General features: G+C 42.2%; 1 protein-coding gene and 3 long non-coding RNA genes across 5 annotated transcripts in view; all 4 read left to right on the top strand.

Annotated features, from left to right (window-relative positions):
- Nucleotides 1-10057, top strand: part of trpm7 (transient receptor potential cation channel, subfamily M, member 7) — a 68101-nt gene extending 58044 nt beyond the window's left edge. The window contains 8 exon segments of the mRNA XM_041894892.2: nucleotides 71-136; nucleotides 3288-3436; nucleotides 3610-3744; nucleotides 5816-5898; nucleotides 6069-6274; nucleotides 6679-6730; nucleotides 6898-7004; nucleotides 8832-10057. Of these exon segments, the coding sequence (XP_041750826.2) occupies nucleotides 71-136; nucleotides 3288-3436; nucleotides 3610-3744; nucleotides 5816-5898; nucleotides 6069-6274; nucleotides 6679-6730; nucleotides 6898-7004; nucleotides 8832-8935 (902 nt within the window). The 3' untranslated portion in view covers nucleotides 8936-10057.
- Nucleotides 10058-10644: 587 nt separating this feature from the next.
- LOC121584821 lies at nucleotides 10645-12795 on the top strand. The gene is made up of 4 exons (XR_006003765.2): nucleotides 10645-11250; nucleotides 11655-11752; nucleotides 11954-12030; nucleotides 12333-12795. It is a non-coding gene; the product is annotated as an uncharacterized LOC121584821 (long non-coding RNA).
- Nucleotides 12796-13264: 469 nt separating this feature from the next.
- Nucleotides 13265-14886, top strand: LOC123492589. Of its 2 annotated transcripts, none has more exons than XR_006661797.1 (4): nucleotides 13265-13342; nucleotides 13747-13844; nucleotides 14046-14122; nucleotides 14469-14886. It is a non-coding gene; the product is annotated as an uncharacterized LOC123492589 (long non-coding RNA). The 2 variants fall into 2 exon arrangements; XR_006661796.1 differs by lacking the exon at nucleotides 14469-14886 and adding an exon at nucleotides 14425-14445.
- Nucleotides 14887-15355: 469 nt separating this feature from the next.
- Nucleotides 15356-16971, top strand: LOC123492588. The gene is made up of 4 exons (XR_006661795.1): nucleotides 15356-15433; nucleotides 15831-15928; nucleotides 16130-16206; nucleotides 16509-16971. It is a non-coding gene; the product is annotated as an uncharacterized LOC123492588 (long non-coding RNA).
- The last annotated feature ends 6286 nt before the right edge of the window (nucleotides 16972-23257 follow it).

Here is a 23257-nt window from a genome sequence, read left to right as displayed (position 1 = left end):
ATGTCATTTTACTATGTTGTGTGTATTTGACCTATGTGTGTGTATGCACGTGTGTGTTCCCTCCCTGTAGCTGTGGAGCGTAACAACCTGATGAGGCTGTCTCAGAGCATCCCCTTCACCCCAGTGCCCCCTAGAGGTAAGATACAACATTGCACATCCCCTTCACCCCAGTGCCCCCTAGAGGTAAGATACGGTATGACACCACACCTCTCCCCCTTGACCTGGGTCCTTTTCATCAGGCACCACATGGGAGAAAATGGGCTGATAAGAAACGCTCATTGTCCCCTACGATTGAATCAGAGTGTGACTATGGATTTGTCTCCGTCCGTTTGTGCGTACATTAATCACACGCGATATCGCTCGTCCATATAGGTATATATTCTTAATTCATTCCTTACTTAGGTTTGTGTGTATTGGGTATATGTTGTGAAATTGTTAGATATTACTTGTTAGATATTACAGCATTGTCGGAACTAGAAGCACAAGCATTTCGCTACACCCGCAATAACATCTGCTAAACACATGTATGTGACCAATAACATTTTGTTTTATTTGATATCTCAGACACCACTGACCCGATTTTGAGGAAACTTGGTTGAATGATGCTTCTTGCCATAGAGATCCGGCATTTACAAATGTACACTGATTGGCCAAGGGGCGCGCAATAGTAATCAACTGAAATGTCTAACTTTGAACAAGCATATCTCCTCTCCCATTTAAGCTACAGTCATGACATTTTGTACGTACAGTGAGGGAAAAAAGTATTTGATCCCCTGCTGATTTTGTACGTTTGCCCACTGACAAAGACATGATCAGTCTATAATTTTAAAAAATTAAAAAAATTCCAGAAAAACGCATGTCAAAAATGTTATAAATTGATTTGCATTTTAATGAGGGAAATAAGTATTTGACCCCTCTGCAAAACATGACTTAGTACTTGGTGGCAAAACCCTTGTTGGCAATCACAGAGGTCAGACGTATCTTGTAGTTGGCCACCAGGTTTGCACACATCTCAGGAGGGATTTTGTTCCACTCCTCTTTGCAGATCTTCTCCAAGTCATTAAGGTTTCGAGGCTGACGTTTGGCAACTCAAACCTTCAGCTCCCTCCACAGATTTTCTATGGGATTAAGGTCTGGAGACTGGCTAGGCCACTCCAGGACCTTAATGTGCTTCTTCTTGAGACACTCCTTTGTTGCCTTGGCTGTGTGTTTTGGGTCATTGTCATGCTGGAATACCCATCCACGACCCATTTTCAATGCCCTGGCTGAGGGAAGGAGGTTCTCACCCAAGATTTGACGGTACATGGCCCCGTCCATCGTCCCTTTGATGCGATGAAGTTGTCCTGTCCTCTTAGCAGAAAAACACCCCCAAAGCATAATGTTTCCACCTCCATGTTTGACGGTGAGGATGGTGTTCTTGGGGTCATAGGCAGCATTCCTCCTCCTCCAAACATGGCGAGTTGAGTTGATGCCAAAGAGCTCGATTTTGGTCTCATCTGACCACAACACTTTCACCCAGTTCTCCTCTGAATCATTCAGATGTTCATTGGCAAACTTCAGACGGCCCTGTATATGTGCTTTCTTTAGCAGGGGGACCTTGCGGGCGCTGTAGGATTTCAGTCCTTCAAGGCGTAGTGTGTTTACCAATTGTTTTCTTGGTGACTATGGTCCCAGCTGCCTTGAGATCATTGACAAGATCCTCCCGTGTAGTTCTAGGCTGATTCCTCACCGTTCTCATGATCATTGCAACTCCACAAGGTGAGATCTTGCATGGAGCCCCAGGCCGAGGGAGATTGACAGTTCTTTTGTGTTTTTTCCATTTGAGAATAATCGCACCAACTGTTGTCACCTTCTCACCAAGCTGCTTGGCGATGGTCTTGTAGCCCATTCCAGCCTTGTGTAGGTCTACAATCTTGTCCCGGACATCCTTGGAGAGCTCTTTGGTCTTGGCCATGGTGGAGAGTTTGGAATCTGATTGATTGATTGCTTCTGTGGACAGGTGTCTTTTATACAGGTAACAAGCTGAGATTAGGAGCACTCCCTTTAAGAGTGTGCTCCTAATCTCAGCTCGTTACCTGTATAAAAGACACCTGGGAGCCAGAAATCTTTCTGATTGAGAGGGGGTCAAATACTTATTTCCCTCATTTAAAATGCAAATCAATTTATAACATTTTTGACATGCGTTTTTCTGGATTTTGTTGTTGTTATTCTGTCTCTCACTGTTCAAATTAACCTACCATTAAAATTATAGACTGATCATTTCTTTGTCAGTGGGCAAACGTACAAAATCAGCAGGGGATCAAATACTTTTTTCCCTCACTGTATATGCAGACCCTCATGAGCAACAAGTTTCCCATAAGAACATGTAAGATCCGCCCATTTGATTTTCTGCAAATGAGACTTTTTCTCCCCCACCAAACTTTGAACAAGCATATCTCCTGTCCCGTTTGAGCTACAATCATGTAATTTCGTACATATGCATCTCCTCATGAGAAATACGTTTCCAATAAGGACCTTTTTTCTCTCTCATTAATCCATGCCACGTACGTTTGAATAATTTTCACTAATTGGCCCAAGAGGGTGTGGGTGGGGGGCGCTGCATAATTTGTGAGTACAACATGTTTACTGGTGCCTTGTTTTAATTTTCCACAGTGAAACGTTTTTAACCGTTTTCCATTGCGTGACGTTTTCCATTGCGTGACGTTTTCCATTGCGTGAACACGACCCTAATTACGCTTTGCCCTTTTCAACTGATTCGGGATCCATTTTCTTCCACTGTGGTGGTTTCACGGACCGTGTCCTACTGTCTGACTCAGCTATAGTCTAGCTAGTTGAAAGGACTGCAGTGTTGGGGTCAATTCAGTTTCAATTCAGGAAGTAAACTGAAATTCCATTCCCAGTGTTTCTAATTTATAAACAATGAGATTGAACTGTCCCACCCCAACCCTGGAGAACTGGACAGGTGCAGGCAAGGTGACCCCACCCAGCCCCAGCCCCGGGACAGGAGACTGGGCAGGTGACCTTGTCCTATCACCGGTCTGTTAGAATGAGGACGTAAAGTGGGACATATCATGGCCAGTTAAGGGAAAATAAGGAAGCCAGTTTAACCAATAAATAATAGGTTAACTCCCCCTGACACACCCTCGGAGAGTGGGTTCACGGCCAGGGTCAAAACCAGTTTAACCTATAAACGCCCTATCCTGTGTGGCCGCAATTATGTATTTAACACACACCCATACAACACTGTCTGTGTGTGTGTGTGTGTGTGTGTGTGCTGCCCCCTGTAGGTGAGCCAGTAACAGTATATCGTCTGGAGGAGAGTTCTCCCAACACCATCAACAACAGCATGTCCTCCTGGGCTCACAAAGGTCTCTGTGCCAAGATAGAGTTCCTCAGTAAGGAGGAGATGGGAGGGGGGCTGCGGCGTGCACTCAAGGTATAGTTGGTGTGTGTGGGGTCACTACTGTGCACTGTCTTCTACATGGAACTGAACATGAAAAAGTATTGCTATTGGTTTGTTGCTTTTGTTGTTGTTGGTTTGTTGCATTGTTGTACAATAATGTATTTCTCAGAAGGAAAATAAACTATAACTATTGTATTCTACTCTAGGTGCTGTGTACGTGGTCGGAGTATGACATTCTGAAGCCAGGTCACCTGTATATCGTTAAGTCCTTCCTACCAGAGGTGGTCCAGACCTGGCAGAGCATCTACAAGGAGGACACTGTGCTGCTGCTCTGTCTCAGGGTAGAGGAGAACGTGCTTCACCCAACGATATATACACTGAGTGTACAAAACATTAGGAATACCTTCCTGATCAAGGCTTTAAAATCCTTCTTTAACCTGTCTCCTCCCCATCATCTACACTGATTGAAGTGGATTTTAAAGGTGACATCAATAAGGGATTATAGCTTTCACCTGGTCCGTTTGTCATGGAAAGAGCCATGTTTTGTACACTCAGTGTTTCCCTGATTCATTCCCATTACTCAAAGCCCCGAAAGGAGGACTAGGAATATGGCGACCTGGTGGCTTCAAAGGCTCTTATTGGCCAAGACATAGCGTCAGCTATCCAGGGCTTACAGTGCATTCGGAAAGTATTCAGACAATTGACCTACACACAATACCCCATAATGACAAAGTGAAAACAGTTTCTTTTTTACATTTTTGCAAATGACAAAAAAATTAAAAACAGAAATACCTTATTTACATAATTATTCAGACCCTTTGCTATGAGACTCAATATTGAGCTCAGGTGCATCCTGTTTCCATTGATCATCCTTGATGTTTCTACAACATGATTGGAGTCCACCTGTGGTAAATTCAATTGATTGGACATGATTTGGAAAGGCACACACCTGTCTATATAATGTCTCACAGTTGACAGTGCGTGTCAGAGCAAAAACTAAGCCATGACGTAGAAGGAATTGTCCGTAGAGCTCTGAGACAGGATTGTGTCGAGGCACAGATCTGAGGAAGGGTACCAAAACATTTCTGCTGCATTGAAGGTCTCCAAGAACACAGTGGCCTCCATTCTTAAATGGAAGAAGTTTGGAACCACCAAGACTCTTCCTAGAGCTGGCCGGCCAGCCAAACTGAGCAATCGGGGGAGAAGGGCCTTGGTCAGGGAGGTGACCAAGATCCGATGGTCACTCTGACAGAGGTCCAGAGTTCCTCTGTGGAGATGGAAGAACCTTCCAGAAGGACAACCATCTCTGCAGCACTCCACCAATCAGGCCTTTATGGTAGAGTGGCCAGAAGGAAGCCACTCCTCAGTAAAAGGCACATGACAGCCCGCTTGGAGTTTGCCAAAAGACACCTAAAGGACTCTCAGACCATGAAAAACAAGATTCTCTGGTCTGATGAAACCAAGATTGAACTCTCTGGCCTGAATGCCAAGCGTCACGTCTGGAGGAAACCTGGCAACATCCCTACGGTGAAGCATGGTGGTGGCAGCATTATGCTGTGGGGATGTTTTTCAGCGGCAGGGACTGGGAGACTAGTCAGGATTGAGTAAAAGATGAACGGCGTAAAGTACAGAGAGATCCATGATGAAAACCTGCTACAGAGCGCTCAGGACCTTAGACTGGGGGTGAAGGTTCACCTTCCAACATGACAACGACCCTAAGCACACAGCCAAGTTAACGCAGGAGTGGCTTCGGGACAAGTCTCTGAATGTCCTTGAGTGGCCCAGCCAGAGCCCGGACTTGAACCCAATCGAACATCTCTGGAGATGTGCAATGACGCTCCCCATCCAACCTGACAGAGCTTGAGAGGATCTGCAGAGAAGAATGGGAGAAACTCCCCAAATACAGGTGTGCCAAGCTTGTAGTGTCATACTCAAGAAGACTCAAGGCTGTAATCGCTGCCAAAGGTGTTTGAACAAAGTACTGAGTAAAGGGTCTGAATACTTATCTAAATGTGATATTTCTGGTTTTTAATTTTAATAAATTTGCCAACATTTCTAAAATCCTGTTTTTGCTTTGCCATTATGGGGTATTGTGTGTAGATTGATGAGCGGGGGGGACGACAATATAAGATTTAACATAACAAAATGTGGAAAGGGTCTGAATACTTTCCGAATGCACTGTATATACGTAATTGGCTTCACCTCTGTACGTATACACACACACACACACACACACACACACAATAGCAGGACACAACTCTATGGTTAGTTTTCCACCCTCTCTTCCTCCATTCTATTCATCCATCCTTCCTCCTCTGTTGTCTATTCAAGGCTATTTCATGTGGAAATATGGAAATACCTCATACACTGGGATCATCTCTCTCTCTCATTCATTGATTTCTCTTTTGACAGGAAATTCAACAGCAGAGAGCTGCTCAGAAACTGACATTTGCCTTCAACCAAATAAGGCCCAAGACAATCCCTTACTCTCCCAGGTACACACACACACACACACACCAGAGCTATATGGCACAGTTCTCATTTAGCTGCTTGGTTTCAGGTGTTTTCAGCTGCTAACATTAAAAATGATTTTATTTTGGCATTTTAAACATGAATTTCAGAAGACAGAGTGCCCACCTCTCTGTCTCTCTGTCTCTGTGTGTAGGTTTCTGGAGGTGTTTCTGTTGTACTGTCACTCTGCAGGCCAGTGGTTTGCTATAGAGGAGTGTATTACTGGAGAGTTCAGGAAGTTTAACAATAACAACGGGGACGAGATTGTCCCGACCAACCTTCTGGAGGAGACCATGCTGGCCTTCAGCCACTGGACATACGAGTACACCCGGGGAGAGCTGTTAGTGCTGGACCTACAAGGTAATACTGACCTTCAACCCCTAACCTTTAACCCCTGACCCTTCAGTGACTGGACATACAGTACCAGTCAAAGGTTTGGACACACCTACTAATTCAAGGATTTTTCTTTCTTTTTTACTATTTTCTACATTGTAGAATAATAGTGAAGACCAAAAGTGTTAAACAAATCAAAATATATTTTAGATTTTAGATTCTTCAAAGTAGCCACCCTTTGCCTTGATGACAGCTTTGCACACTCTTGGCATTCCTAACCCCTGACCTCCAACCCCTAACCTTTAACCCCTGACACTTCAGTGACTGGACATACGAGAACACCAGGAGAGAGTTGTGCTGGGCTGGTCAAAATCCTGTAAATACAAATCCCTCCCATTAGTAACTGCTATCTATGTGTTTGTGTTTTTTAGGAGTGGGGGAGATTCTGACTGATCCGTCTGTCATAAAGAGTGGAGAGAAGGGGTGTGTAAACCTGTTTCTGTTCTCTCAAATTCAAAAATCATGTTTCACTTTGTTGTAAAACCTTTATAACATTCCCATTTTAATCCATAGATCATACAACACAATATTTGGACCTTTAGAATGCTCACATAATTAATAATAATAATGTTGTCTTGACTAATCTGTAGGTCATATGACATGATATTTGGTCCTGCCAACCTGGGAGACGACGCCATCAGAAACTTCCGTGCCAAACACCACTGTAACTCCTGCTGCAGGAAACTCAAACTTCCCGGTAGGGAATTCTCTCTCTGTTTGTTTTCCGTTTGCATCCGAGTGTGTCCGTTACTATGGAGACGGGGTGAGCTTATCTGTTGCTATGGGGACAGAGGACTGTGGGCGAAAGGGGACAATGCAGATTCGAATATAAGGCTCTAGGACAATGGAGTAGTGACATTGTTACAGTGCCTTGCAAAGGTATTCATCCCCCTTGGCGTTTTTCCTATTTTGTTGCATTACAACAAATTTAAATTGTACTGCAAATTTAAATTGATTTTTATTTGGATTTCATGTAATGGACATACACAAAATAGTCCAAATTGGTGAAGTGAAATGAAAAAAGTAACTTGTTTCAAACAAATCTAATAAATAACGGAAAAGTGGTGCGTGCATATGTATTCACCCCCTTTGCTATGAAGCCCCTAAATAAGATCTGGTGCAACCAATTATCTTCAGAAGTCACATAATTAGTTAATAAAGTCCAATCTAAGTGTCACATGATCTGTCACATGGTCTCAGTGTATATATACACACACCTGTTCTGAAAGGCCCCAGAGTCTGCAACACCACTAAGCAAGGGGTACACCAAGCAAGCGGCACCATGAAGACCAAGGAGCTCTCCAAACAGGTCAGGGACAAAGTTGTGGAGAAGTACAGATCAGGGTTGGGTTATAAAAAAAATATCAGACACTTTGAACATCCCACGGAGCATCATTAAATCCAATATTAAAAATGTTTAAGAATATGGCACCACAACAAACCTGCCAAGAGAGGGCCACCCACCAAAACTCACGGACCAGGCAAGGAGGGCATTAATCAGAGAGGCAACAAAGAGACCAAAGATAACCCTGAAGGAACTGCAAAGCTCCACAGCGGAGATTGGAGTATCTGTCCATAGGACCACTTTAAGCCGTACACTCCACAGAGCTGGGCTTTATGGAAGAGTGGCCAGAAAAGGCCATTGCTTAAAGAAAAAAATAAGCAAACACATTTGGTGTTCGGCATGTGGGAGACTCCCCAAACATATGGAAGAAGGTACTCTGGTCAGATGAGACTAAAATTGAGCTTTTTGGCCATCAAGGAAAACGCTATGTCTGGTGCAAACCCAACACCTCTCATCACCCCGAGAACACCATCCCTACAGTGAAGCATGGTGGTGGCAGCATCATGCTGTGGGGATGTTTTTCATCGGCAGGGACTGGGAAACTGGTCAGAATTGAAGAAATGATGGATGGCGCTAAATACAGGGGAATTCTTGAGGGAAACCTGTTTCAGTCTTCCAGAGATTTGAGACTGGGACGGAGGTTCACCTTCTAGCAGGACAATTACCCTAAGCATACTGATAAAGCAACACTCGAGTGGTTTAAGGGGAAACATTTAAATGTCTTGGAATGGCCTAGTCAAAGCCCAGACCTCAATCCAATTGAGAATCTGTGGTATGACTTAAAGATTGCTGTACACCAGCAGAACCCATCCAACTTGAAGGAGCTGGAGCAGTTTTGCCTTGAAGAATAGGCAAAAATCCCAGTGGCTAGATGTGCCAAGCTTATAGAGACATACCCCAAGAGACTTGCAGCTGTAATTGCTGCAAAAGGTGGCTCTACAAAGTATTGACTTTGGGGGGGTGAATAGTTATGCACGCTCAAGCTTTCTGTTTTTTTGTCTTATTTCTTGTTTGTTTCACAATAAAAAAATCCATTTAAATTCCAGGTTGTAAGGCAACAAAATAGGAAAAATGCCAAGGGGGGTGAATACTTTCGCAAGCCACTGTATTTCAGCTGTATGTAATAGATGGATGCCTGTCTGTCTGCCTCATCTCTCTCCTCTTCCTGTGTCTGTTCAGATCTGAAGCGGAACGAGTACACGCCGGACAAACTGATGCTGCCTCAGGACGAATCACACGACCCCGGAAGCGGGACCCGCCCCTCAATGAGGCTCATGCTCTGATCCTATTGGACAGAGATAGAGAAAAGAGGCCAGTGCTGTTATTCTATTGGCCAATGCCATAGAGGAGGAAGGAAGAAGTAGTGCGCAGACCTCATCGGTCATGGCTAAAAGGGATCCAGCTTTTGTCAAATTAGCTTCAGATTTGACTTTTCATAGCAGGTTAGGAGAATTAGGTTAATGTTAGGAAAAGAGTTAGGGTTAGCTAAAATAAAATAAAACGTTTTACATTAATTTGACAAAAGCTGGATGAGGTGGGTCTAGCCATGACCCACCTCATCCAATCAACTGGAAGAGCCACGCCTGTGTTTCCATGGAGACCAATGCATGCATGCAGAACTGTGTTACTTTTGTATCTGTCCTACCAGAAACTGTGTCCAACCAACACCAATCAGCAACCAAGAAGATTCTTTTTTTTTTATGTGTAAATGGGGAACAAAACTTTTAAATCTGTTTTTTTTTACTACAAGTTTATATGTTATGAGTGTGTGTGTATATATATATATATCTATATATATATATATATATATATATATATATATATATAAACATAAATGGTTATTAACAGGTACAATATCATTGCATAAAGAGACGGTATAGTACTTATTCTGAACTATGAAAAGCCTTGTATATACTAAAGCAAAACTAAAGTGCATTGCCTGTGTCTGTAGGGCTGGACTGTAAGGGTTAACCCGCTGAGATACAATTTGCAACACTTTATACAGAATGTCACCAGATACTTTTTTATAAATGTAAAATACCTGTTATGGCATTAGTGGTTCATATTTAATGAGAAGACACATTAATTAGAAAGTCTTGTAAAATATGGGCAGATTGCAATGCAACTTTTACAGTACATATGTAATAATTGTATTCTGTTGAACTCTTCTAAAATGTGTCCATCAAATATTGCTGATAGTTTTTAAATGTTACAAAGCTGGTACTATTATTGTTATTTCTTTGTCATCACGTATTGTATGAGCAAATACCAATCTAGTGTATCTTATAGATACTTATATCTGGTACTGAGCAGAAGCAGATGATATTTTATGCAGGGGAGTGTAAGGTTCTATTACTCTACATTTTCTACTGTATATTATTTAAACTAATAAAATGAAAAAATGACTTATGTCCCATTCCTTGTACAGAATGAGGCTGATACTGTCTTGTGGGGATGAGGCCCCCACATTCTTCAGTATGACTGCAGCTGCTGGCAGAGACACACCTGTTGATGAGCCAGCTGATAAGGAACCCAGTAGGCAACAGTTATTCATCAGTTACTCAACAGACTATTTGTCTGTAACCCAACACCATTACCCTACAGTTAGAAGGTCTGGATGGGAACTCTGCATATTTCCTCCTTTTCACAAACTTCATCTCCACCTATATCTTTAGCAGTTTAGGAACATCGATCAACGGTGATAACGCTTCTCGGTGTTGTCACATAAAGTCCAGTGGAAAGCAACATTATGTAAAATCAGTATGTATAGTGATATGTCCATTTTACTGCCACATATCTTTGTCAGAGGTGGAACTGCCTTAGAGCTGTCAAATCCACAAGCGGCTCCTGGCATTATACCTAAAGTGGACATTGCCATTGGCTGCACGGAGTTAAGTTCCAACACTGGAATGTGAGATGTAATCTACACCTTGATTAGGATGATAAAAAAACGTATTTAGTTGAATGATTTTTCAATTTGACTAATTATTTCTATATAGCCTACACTTTCTCGTTCTGAACTTCCAAAGCGAATGGGGGCGGGTATGGCTTCATGAAGATGCAAGAGCAGCTGCTCACTGATTTGATGGCTCCAACACAGTTCCACCACCAAGTCATCCGCTATGCGGGTGTCTGCTATCGCTGGTTAAGGCTTGATTGAACCTAGGCCTTAGTAGTAGTAAGTTAGCAGTAGTAGTTATTAGTAATAGTAGGACTCCATATGTTTGTGTTTGTTGTTTTTATGTCCTATGAATTTGTATGACAATTATTTCACACATTTCTGTGAAAATAGACAAAATCCTTTTTGATCTTCGGCAAATAGAGAGCAGAGTACAGTATATTGACAGTCTGTTGGTCAAATAGCAGAAGGATTTTTTTAACCACTTCCTGTCTAGGCTAGATAAACCAGTCTACTTGTTACCTGGAAAGGCGTGGTTAGATGGGGGCCAGTGACTCTGCAGTTTACTCAGCTTATCTGTAACAGTGCTCACCTGCTTTCACTTCTGTCTCTTTCGCATTGCTCACACACACTGGTTCTAGAGAGGAGAAACTACCAAGAGATAAGAATCATGTCTGTGGAAATCCACATAGAATATTGGTAAGTTATTGTCAAACGTTTTACTACATCTGTTAATGTCTACTCTAAAATGTTATTAGGAGATCTGGTGTTATACCCAAGAAAACATCAACAGTGAGTCCATGTACAAACTGTCTGAATGTGTTGGTGTGGAACCAATAGACTTCCTATTGCCTCAGGTTATTGATTTAAAGGGATAGTTTACACACACAAAACATTTTTTTTACATGATTTTCCACTTAGACTGATGATGTAAATAATGAGTTTCTCTAACTTTTACCAAAGGTTTAACCACCCTCTCCATTTCTATTGTCCAGTGTAAAGTTAGAGATATGACATGCCATGTGCAGCCTGTGTGACGGTGTGTGACAGTGTTTGTGGCAACGTGTGTCTGTGTAACGGTGTGTTTGTGTTGTGGTCTGCAGTAGTGGATGAGGGTACGAGTCTCGCTATCAGGACCTGGCATCCGCCATCAAGCGGAATGTTCCTGATGCGACGGTGACGGGAACCACAGGGCGGCGTTGTAAGTTACTCACACACACACAGCTTGAAGTTACCCTGTCAGATACAGTGACGTCATAGCTGTGTTTTACACACAGAACAATGTCACAGATCCCATCGGACTTCAACTGACTACACTATGATGGTCCATCCATCAGATTTTATCAATACCTCAGATTATTATTTTATATTCTAACCTAACTGCTCATGGTTTGTCCCACAGCCAGTTTCGAGGTAACAGTGAATGGTAAACTGGCTTACTCTAAACTGGAGGCAGGAGGATTCCCAGACACCAAGGAGGTGGGTGTTGTTCCTGTTCTAACCACCAGGTGGCACCATACTCAATGTATCTTCATGTTATGTCTGAGGTCAAGCCACACTATCAGAACCTGAACAGTAGCTCAGAAGTGTAAAGTCAGGGAGCATGGATAAGACGATAAGGCATGGGATCCAATCCCAGCCAAGTCATACTATTTATTTAAGCATTTCATTGTACTGTATAGTATACACCATGTGTATCCTGTGCATATGATATGACAAATATACCTTCATTTGATTTATCGCCTACATGCTCTCTGTAACATGCGCTACCATCTGACCAGCTGGTGGCGATGGTGAGGGAGGTGAGCCACGGAGGAAAGGTGGAGAAAGTGAAGAAGAAGGATAAGTGCGTTCTCCAATAGATGAGTGGAGAGAGATGAGGAGGAAAGGAGAGAGCCGGACAGGAGGAGGAAGAGTGTTTTCTAAGATCCTGGTTCCTGATCTGATTCTATTAATGATTGTTCACAATTAAACTAGGGATGTGCAACATGATGAAGACTAGTCATTTCAACTGTCTGGGATCTGAGGGAAATACTCATCCTGTGACTGTTTTATACAATCATGTCATTTTATGTTATTCCTTGTCTGTTTTTCTTTCGTTACACAGACAAAAATATTATATTCAACTGACCAACATTTAGATTTACATTCTATAAATTATATTGTACTCAATGTAGATCTCTGCAGTTGTATAGGCTTTACGTGTATTTTTAAATGATCAAATAAATTCAATTTATCAATTGGTATTGAGTTTGTGTGTTGGGAGGGTGCTGTCTGACATTTATTGGTGTTTTGTTTTTATATGGCTGTATAAAGATTAAAGTTTTTATTGAACTTGTGACACTTCATCCAAGAGGGGGAATTTATTCCAGTTGCGGAGTGCGAGGGAATTACCACTCTGCCATCTGGAGTTTTGCTACATTTTACCACCCAATGTATTCCATGGAATTTAGAGCTGATTTATTATTCATTCTATCCACTCTATAAGCCTCTGTCAAATGCACTTTAAATTGTAATACATCTGTTCTGTGATAGCCTCCAGCATATTGGAGAATATTGTAGAATCTGATCCTTTCTACCCCTCTATCCCGCTTTCTCCCTCTCTATCCACCTGTTACCTGAAAGGGCGTAGTTAGATGGGGGCCAGTGACTCTGCAGTTTACTCAGCTTATCTGTAACAGTGCTCACCTGCTTTCATGTTTCTTTAACATTGCTCACACACACAGGTTCTAGAGAGGAGAAACTACCAAGAGATAAGAATCATGTCTGTGGAAATCCACATAGAATATTGGTAAGTTATTGTCAAACGTTTTACTACATCTGTTAATGTCTACTCTAAAATGTTATTAGGAGATCTGGTGTTATACCCAAGAAAACATCAACAGTGAGTCCATGTACAAACTGTCTGAATGTGTTGGTGTGGAACCAATAGACTTCCTATTGCCTCAGGTTATTGATTTAAAGGGATAGTTTACACACACAAAAATTTTTTTTTACATGATTTTCCACTTAGACTGATGATGTAAATAATGAGTTTCTCTAACTTTTACCAAAGGTTTAACCACCCTCTCCATTTCTATTGTCCAGTGTAAAGTTAGAGATATGACATGCCATGTGCAGCCTGTGTGACGGTGTGTGACAGTGTTTGTGGCAACGTGTGTCTGTGTAACGGTGTGTTTGTGTTGTGGTCTGCAGTAGTGGATGAGGGTACGAGTCTCGCTATCAGGACCTGGCATCCGCCATCAAGCGGAATGTTCCTGATGCGACGGTGACGGGAACCACAGGGCGGCGTTGTAAGTTACTCACACACACACAGCTTGAAGTTACCCTGTCAGATACAGTGACGTCATAGTTGTGTTTTACACACAGAACAATGTCACAGATCCCATCGGACTTCAACTGACTACACTATGATGGTCCATCCATCAGATTTTATCAATACCTCAGATTATTATTTTATATTCTAACCTAACTGCTCATGGTTTGTCCCACAGCCAGTTTCGAGGTAACAGTGAATGGTAAACTGGCTTACTCTAAACTGGAGGCAGGAGGATTCCCAGACACCAAGGAGGTGGGTGTTGTTCCTGTTCTAACCACCAGGTGGCACCATACTCAATGTATCTTCATGTTATGTCTGAGGTCAAGCCACACTATCAGAACCTGAACAGTAGCTCAGAAGTGTAAAGTCAGGGAGCATGGATAAGACGATAAGGCATGGGATCCAATCCCAGCCAAGTCATACTATTTATTTAAGCATTTCATTGTACTGTATAGTATACACCATGTGTATCCTGTGCATATGATATGACAAATATACCTTCATTTGATTTATCGCCTACATGCTCTCTGTAACATGCGCTACCATCTGACCAGCTGGTGGCGATGGTGAGGAGGTGAGCCACGGAGGAAAGGTGGAGAAAGTGAAGAAGAAGGATAAGTGCGTTCTCCAATAGATGAGTGGAGAGAGATGAGGAGGAAAGGAGAGAGCCGGACAGGAGGAGGAAGAGTGTTTTCTAAGATCCTGGTTCCTGATCTGATTCTATTAATGATTGTTCACAATTAAACTAGGGATGTGCAACATGATGAAGACTAGTCATTTCAACTGTCTGGGATCTGAGGGAAATACTCATCCTGTGACTGTTTTATACAATCATGTCATTTTATGTTATTCCTTGTCTGTTTTTCTTTCGTTACACAGACAAAAATATTATATTCAACTGACCAACATTTAGATTTACATTCTATAAATTATATTGTACTCAATGTAGATCTCTGCAGTTGTATAGGCTTTACGTGTATTTTTAAATGATCAAATAAATTCAATTTATCAATTGGTATTGAGTTTGTGTGTTGGGAGGGTGCTGTCTGACATTTATTGGTGTTTTGTTTTTATATGGCTGTATAAAGATTAAAGTTTTTATTGAACTTGTGACACTTCATCCAAGAGGGGAATTTATTCCAGTTGCGGAGTGCGAGGGAATTACCACTCTGCCATCTGGAGTTTTGCTACATTTTACCACCCAATGTATTCCATGGAATTTAGAGCTGATTTATTATTCATTCTATCCACTCTATAAGCCTCTGTCAAATGCACTTTAAATTGTAATACATCTGTTCTGTGATAGCCTCCAGCATATTGGAGAATATTGTAGAATCTGATCCTTTCTACCCCTCTATCCCGCTTTCTCCCCTCTCTATCCACCTGTTACCTGAAAGGGCGTAGTTAGATGGGGGCCAGTGACTCTGCAGTTTACTCAGCTTATCTGTAACAGTGCTCACCTGCTTTCATGTTTCTTTAACATTGCTCACACACACAGGTTCTAGAGAGGAGAAACTACCAAGAGATAAGAATCATGTCTGTGGAAATCCACATAGAATATTGGTAAGTTATTGTCAAACGTTTTACTACATCTGTTAATGTCTACTCTAAAATGATATTAGGAGATCTGGTGTTATACCCAAGAAAACATTACAGTGAGTCCATGTACAAACTGTCTGAATGTGTTGGTGTGGAACCAATAGACTTCCTATTGCCTCAGGTTATTGATTTAAAGGGATAGTTTACACACACAAAACATTTTTTTAACATGATTTTCCACTTAGATTGATGATGTAAATAATGAGTTTCTCTAACTTTTATCAGTTTCAGCCACCCTCTCCATTTCTATTGTCCAGTGTAAAGTTAGAGATATGACATGCCATGTGCAGCCTGTGTGACAGTGTGTGTGTGATGGTGTTTGTTGCAACGTGTAACAGTGTGTTTGTGTTGTGGGCTGCAGTAGTGGATGAGGGTACGAGTCTCGCTATCAGGACCTGGCATCCGCCATCAAGCGGAATGTTCCTGATGCGACGGTGACGGGAACCACAGGGCGGCGTTGTAAGTTACTCACACACACACAGCTTGAAGTTACCCTGTCAGATACAGTGACGTCATAGCTGTGTTTTACACACAGAACAATGTCACAGATCCCATCGGACTTCAACTGACTACACTATGATGGTCCATCCATCAGATTTTATCAATACCTCAGATTATTATTTTATATTCTAACCTAACTGCTCATGGTTTGTCCCACAGCCAGTTTCGAGGTAACAGTGAATGGTAAACTGGCTTACTCTAAACTGGAGGCAGGAGGATTCCCAGACACCAAGGAGGTGGGTGTTGTTCCTGTTCTAACCACCAGGTGGCACCATACTCAATGTATCTTCATGTTATGTCTGAGGTCAAGCCACACTATCAGAACCTGAACAGTAGCTCAGAAGTGTAAAGTCAGGGAGCATGGATAAGACGATAAGGCATGGGATCCAATCCCAGCCAAGTCATACTATTTATTTAAGCATTTCATTGTACTGTATAGTATACACCATGTGTATCCTGTGCATATGATATGACAAATATACCTTCATTTGATTTATCGCCTACATGCTCTCTGTAACATGCGCTACCATCTGACCAGCTGGTGGCGATGGTGAGGGAGGTGAGCCACGGAGGAAAGGTGGAGAAAGTGAAGAAGAAGGATAAGTGCGTTCTCCAATAGATGAGTGGAGAGAGATGAGGAGGAAAGGAGAGAGCCGGACAGGAGGAGGAAGAGTGTTTTCTAAGATCCTGGTTCCTGATCTGATTCTATTAATGATTGTTCACAATTAAACTAGGGATGTGCAACATGATGAAGACTAGTCATTTCAACTGTCTGGGATCTGAGGGAAATACTCATCCTGTGACTGTTTTATACAATCATGTCATTTTATGTTATTCCTTGTCTGTTTTTCTTTCGTTACACAGACAAAAATATTATATTCAACTGACCAACATTTAGATTTACATTCTATAAATTATATTGTACTCAATGTAGATCTCTGCAGTTGTATAGGCTTTACGTGTATTTTTAAATGATCAAATAAATTCAATTTATCAATTGGTATTGAGTTTGTGTGTTGGGAGGGTGCTGTCTGACATTTATTGGTGTTTTGTTTTTATATGGCTGTATAAAGATTAAAGTTTTTATTGAACTTGTGACACTTCATCCAAGAGGGGAATTTATTCCAGTTGCGGAGTGCGAGGGAATTACCACTCTGCCATCTGGAGTTTTGCTACATTTTACCACCCAATGTATTCCATGGAATTTAGAGCTGATTTATTATTCATTCTATCCACTCTATAAGCCTCTGTCAAATGCACTTTAAATTGTAATACATCTGTTCTGTGATAGCCTCCAGCATATTGGAGAATATTGTAGAATCTGATCCTTTCTACCCCTCTATCCCGCTTTCTCCCTCTCTATCCACCTGTTACCTGAAAGGGCGTAGTTAGATGGGGGCCAGTGACTCTGCAGTTTACTCAGCTTATCTGTAACAGTGCTCACCTGCTTTCATGTTTCTTTAACATTGCTCACACACACAGGTTCTAGAGAGGAGAAACTACCAAGAGATAAGAATCATGTCTGTGGAAATCCACATAGAATATTGGTAAGTTATTGTCAAACGTTTTACTACATCTGTTAATGTCTACTCTAAAATGATATTAGGAGATCTGGTGTTACACCCAAGAAAACATTACAGTGAGTCCATGTACAAACTGTCTGAATGTGTTGGTGTGGAACCAATAGACTTCCTATTGCCTCAGGTTATTGATTTAAAGGGATAGTTTACACACACAAAAAAAACATTTACATGATTTTCCACTTAGATTGATGATGTAAGTAATGAGTTTCTCTAACTTTTACCAAAGGTTTAACCACCCTCTCCATTTCTATTGTCCAGTGTAAAGTTAGAGATATGACATGCCATGTGCAGCCTGTGTGACAGTGTTTGTGGCAACGTGTGTCTGTGTAACGGTGTGTTTGTGTTGTGGTCTGCAGTAGTGGATGAGGGTACGAGTCTCGCTATCAGGACCTGGCATCCGCCATCAAGCGGAACGCTCCAGCATATTGGAGAATATTCTAGAATCTGATATTTTCTATCCCTCTATCCCGCTTTCTCCCTCTCTATCCACCTGTTACCTGAAAGGGTGTAGTTAGATGGGGGCCAGTGACTCGGCACACAAAGAAATAGGGATTCAACAAGGGTTCTTCTAAGATCCTCAAAGTTCTTTGAAGAACCTTAGGGTTCTTGGCACAGAAAATTGGACCCAAAAGGTTCTTCCAAGAACCCCATAGGAGGTGGGGTTCATCGAGGAACCTCATTAGTTGGTGGGGGTTCTTGCAGGAACCTAACTGCCCAACTGAAACATTTGGATTTGAAAGGACAGCAGGTGCAGGCCCTTAACTAAAAAATGATAAGATCTCCTCAATTTAAGGTAAGGTTTGTTCCTTGTATGATCTAAATTGATATTGTTGAACAGTAGCTCAGCAGTGTTAAGCATGGATAAGACGATAAGGCATGGGATCCAATCCCAGCCAAGTCATACTATTTCTTTAAGTATTTCATTGTACTGTATAGTATACACCACGTGTATCCTGTTCATATGATATGACAAATATACCTTCATTTGATTTATCTCCTACATGCTCTCTGTAACATGTGCTCTACTGTCTGACCAGGTGGTGGCGATGGTGAGGGAGGTGAGCTGCAGAGGAAAGGTGGAGAAAGTGAAAAAGAAGGAAGATAAGCTTGTTCCCCAGTACAGGGTTTCCAAAACTCAGTCCTGGGGCCCCCCTGGGTGCACGTTTTGGTTTTTGCCCTAGCACTACACAGCTGATTCAAATAATCAAAGCTTGATGATGAGTTGGTTATTTTAATCAGCTGTGTAGTGCTAGGGCAAAAAACCAAAACGCACCCAGGGGGGGCCCCAGGACCGGGTTTGGGAAACCCTGCACCAGTAGATGAGTGGAGAGCAAGAGGTAGGAAGAGGAGGATAAAAGGAGAGAGGGGGAGAGGAGGAGGACGGTGTTTTCTAAGATCCTGGGTCCTGACCTGTTTCTATTAATGATTGTTCACATTGAAACTAGGGATGTGCAACATGGAGACTAGAGTCATTTCAACGATTTAAGTAAAATACTCTTATACTGTTATGTTATGTTGTTATGTAATGCTGTTGTTATTCCTCTGTTTTTCTTTCATGATACAGACAGGGATATTATATTAGACTAGCGTTTAGATTGATATTCTATAAGTTATATTCTACTCAACATAGATCTCTGCAGTTGTACATGTATTTTTAAATGATCAAATAAATTAATTCAATCAGTTGGTATTGAGTGTATGTGTTGGGAAGGTAGAGGTTGGGGGATCAGGGGCACACACAACCACTGCACTTTACCTTCCCAGGTAACATCCACACACTCCAGCAGCATCACAGACTGGCCTACCAGGTGACAGTAGTGCGTGCACCATGGACAGATAAAATCTCACACCACCTGAGATCAGAGCACCCATCTACCGCAGGCTTCCTGTCCAGATCCTCATCTACCCTGCTCTCTGTTTCTCCTTCTCTAGCTCTCCATCCCTCTATCCCACCAGGTTTTGAATGATCAGAGATGGAAATAGCTGTTCTATACACAAATCAACATCCTACTGCTATCACACAGTGACACGCTGGAGGTGCCAGCAGGGGTGTAAAGTATTTTTACTTAAGTCGTTTTTTGGGGTATCTGTACTTTACTTTACTATTTATATTTTGGACAACTTTTACGTCACTACATTCCTAAAGAAAATAATGTACTTTTTACTGCACACCCAAAAGTACTCGTTACATTTTCAATGCTTAGCAGGACAGGAAACTGCTCCACTGCTTCACGCATTTATCAAGATAAATAAATCCCTGTTCATCCCTACTGCATCTGATCTGGCGGATGCTTCATTTGTAAATGATGTCTGTGTTGGAGTGTGCCCCTGATTATCTGTAAATTAAAATAAGAAAAAGAAATGTGCCATCTGGTTTGCTTAATATAAGGAATTTGAAATGATTTTGATACTTAAGTATATTTTAGCAATTACATTTACTTTTGATACTTAAGTATATTTAAAACCAACATTCCAAACACCCATGCACACACATACACACCCACCTGCCACATGTAACACAGCTACTGTAAGCGCAGATGTCACAAACTCACAGCACAAAACCCCCCAGAATGAAATACGCCCAAGAGAAGCAAACCAAGCATGCATATCTAGTGACATTCACTGTCCACAGTCTAGAGATATAATTCACTGTCCCCTGTCCACAGATAACATAATTCACTGTCCACAATCTATAGATAACATCATTCACTGTCCCCTGTCCAATCTAGAGCTAATATCATTCACTGTCCCCTATCCAATCTAGAGATAACATAATTCACTGTCCCCTGTCCAATCTAGAGCTAATATCATTCACTGTCCCCTGTCCAGTCTAGAGATAACATAATTCACTGTCCACAATCTATAGATAACATCATTCACTGTCCCCTGTCCAATCTAGAGCTAATATCATTCACTGTCCCCTATCCAATCTAGAGATAACATAATTCACTGTCCCCTGTCCAATCTAGAGCTAATATCATTCACTGTCCCCTGTCCAATCTATAGATAACATCATTCACTGTCCCCTGTCCAATCTAGAGATAATATCATTCACTGTCCCCTGTCCAGTCTAGAGATAACATAATTCACTGTCCCCTGTCCAATCTAGAGCTAATATCATTCACTGTCCCCTATCCAATCTAGAGCTAATATCATTCACTGTCCAGTCTAGAGATAACATGACTCACTGTCCAGTCTAGAGATAATATCATTCACTGTCCCTTGTCCAGTCTAGAGATAATATTATTCACTGTCCCCTATCCAATCTAGAGCTAATATCATTCACTGTCCAGTCTAGAGATAACATGACTCACTGTCCAGTCTAGAGATAATATCATTCACTGTCCCTTGTCCAGTCTAGAGATAATATCATTCACTGTCCAGTCTAGAGATAACATAACTCACTGTCCAGTCTAGAGATAATATCATTCACTGTCACCTGTCCAGTTTAGAGATACCAACACAGCATGACTAGCATCAGTCCCCAGCCCAGACATCAGCCGGTCAGTGATCATTCTGCTGATACTGGGTGTCTGGGTATCTAAGGTCAGTGATCATTCTGCTGATACTGGGTGGCTGGGTATCTAAGGTCAGTGATCATTCTGCTGATACTGGGTGTCTGGGTATCTAAGGTCAGTGATCATTCTGCTGATACTGGATGTCTGGGTATCTAAGGTCAGTGATCATTCTGCTAATACTGGGTGTCTGGGTATCTAAGGTCAGTGATCATTCTGCTGATACTGGATGTCTGGGTATCTAAGGTCAGTGATCATTCTGCTGATACTGGATGTCTGGGTATCTAAGGTCAGTGATCATTCTGCTGATACTGGGTGGCTGGGTATCTAAGGTCAGTGATCATTCTGCTGATACTGGATGTCTGGGTATCTAAGGTCAGTGATCATTCTGCTGATACTGGGTGTCTGGGTATCTAAGGTCAGTGATCATTCTGCTGATACTGGGTGTCTGGGTATCTAAGGTCAGTGATCATTCTGCTGATACTGGGTGTCTGGGTATCTAAGGTCAGTGATCATTCTGCTGATACTGGGTGTCTGGGTATCTAAGGTCAGTGATCATTCTGCTGATACTGGGTGTCTGGGTATCTAAGGTCAGTGAGGTCAGAGAGTTTAACACGTTTCTCAAACCCCCGGACCTCTGTCTGTCTGACTCCCTGCCTCTCCCGCCCTTGCGCTCTCTCTACCCTGGTCTCTCGCCAATTCTCCCCCCCTTATCTCAGTCTCTCCCTTTGCTTGTTTATGAGATCCAGTCCCGAGAGTCCCATCTGGAGGCCAGTAAAGATGTCCCCCTTCATCAGTCATCTCTATAATCCATCATCTAAACAGACAGTGTGCGTCAATAGAAAGAGTGATAATAACTAGGCATTAATATGTCAGCCAGTTCACCATGATGAAGCACAGCAGTGAGGTGCTGCTGTTAGTCTACTGGGAGAAAACATGTCAACAGGATATAACAAACAGTCACACGTTGACAACATCAGCTCTCAGCCATGTGAGTGTGTGTTGTATGTGTTCTATGGTAGCAAATCAGGTCCGTCTCATTGTTGCATGTTTTGAGGGTCTGAGAGGCCGAGGGCAACACAGACTCTTTGATGGTTCAGATATACAATGGCTGGTCTCACGCTCCCCTCCTCCATCCCTCACTCCGGAACCCCTCCTCCATCCCAGACCCTATTGGTGACATAAAACAGTCACTCTTAGAAGGAAATCTATTCTGGGGCAGAGCGAAAGAGAGGGGCAGAGAGAGAGAGAGAGACTTTGTATGGGAAGCAGGGAAAGGGGGTCAAACTCGTTCGCAAGGTTTACTTGGCTGCTTGGGGTGAAATATGGACTCTGTCACAGAGCTTCCTCCTCACCTGATGTTCTCAATGACCCCACAAAGCAGCTGAGTGCCGGCTAATCAGAGAGCAAGGCTTGTGTGTATGTCAGCAGACAGAGTGCTGATAGTATAAACAGATTGGAGAGAGGGGAGCAGATAATACTGCTCTTCCCATGGCTCAAGGGTGTGTGTGTGTGATAAATGTGATGAAAGTGTGTGTATCAGATGGAAAGCCAAAACAGTTCAAAGCCGGCATAGCAGAAACGACTAGCTATCAACAAGATGAGGCCAGATAGTGACTGAGACACTGGGATAGCAGAAACTACTAACTATCATCAAGATGAGGCCAGATAGTGACTGAGACTCTGGAATAGCAGAAACTACTAACTATCATCAAGATGAGGCCAGATAGTGACTAAGACTCTGGAATAGCAGAAACTACTAACTATCATCAAGATGAGGCCAGATAGTGACTAAGACTCTGGAATAGCAGAAACTACTAACTATCATCAAGATGAGGCCAGATAGTAACAGACTCTGTATGTCTGTCCATCCTGGTAGGTAAGGATAAAATAGACAGACATAGAATGGTTACGGCCCTCAGGACTGATCTAATTCCCCCATCACAGACACACACCTCTCATTGCTGTAGTATCACTGAGTATAGGACTGAATTCTCTGGCTTGGAGAAACCACTGGCTGATACTTCTAAATTCACTAGAAATACATTTCGTAAAAACAATTTGAGAGGCAAATGTGACTCAGTGAAAGACAAAGTTGTGTTTTTCCTAGCAATGGCTGTTTCTTAGAAAGCTTGCTGTGGCTATGTGTATAGAATAGCAGTAGCTACAGCTTTGTATGGGACTGAGAC

This window comes from Coregonus clupeaformis, chromosome 1 (genome assembly GCF_020615455.1).
Source record: "Coregonus clupeaformis isolate EN_2021a chromosome 1, ASM2061545v1, whole genome shotgun sequence".
Classification (NCBI taxonomy): domain Eukaryota; kingdom Metazoa; phylum Chordata; class Actinopteri; order Salmoniformes; family Salmonidae; genus Coregonus; species Coregonus clupeaformis.
This window is presented reverse-complemented; position numbering and strand designations above follow the sequence as displayed.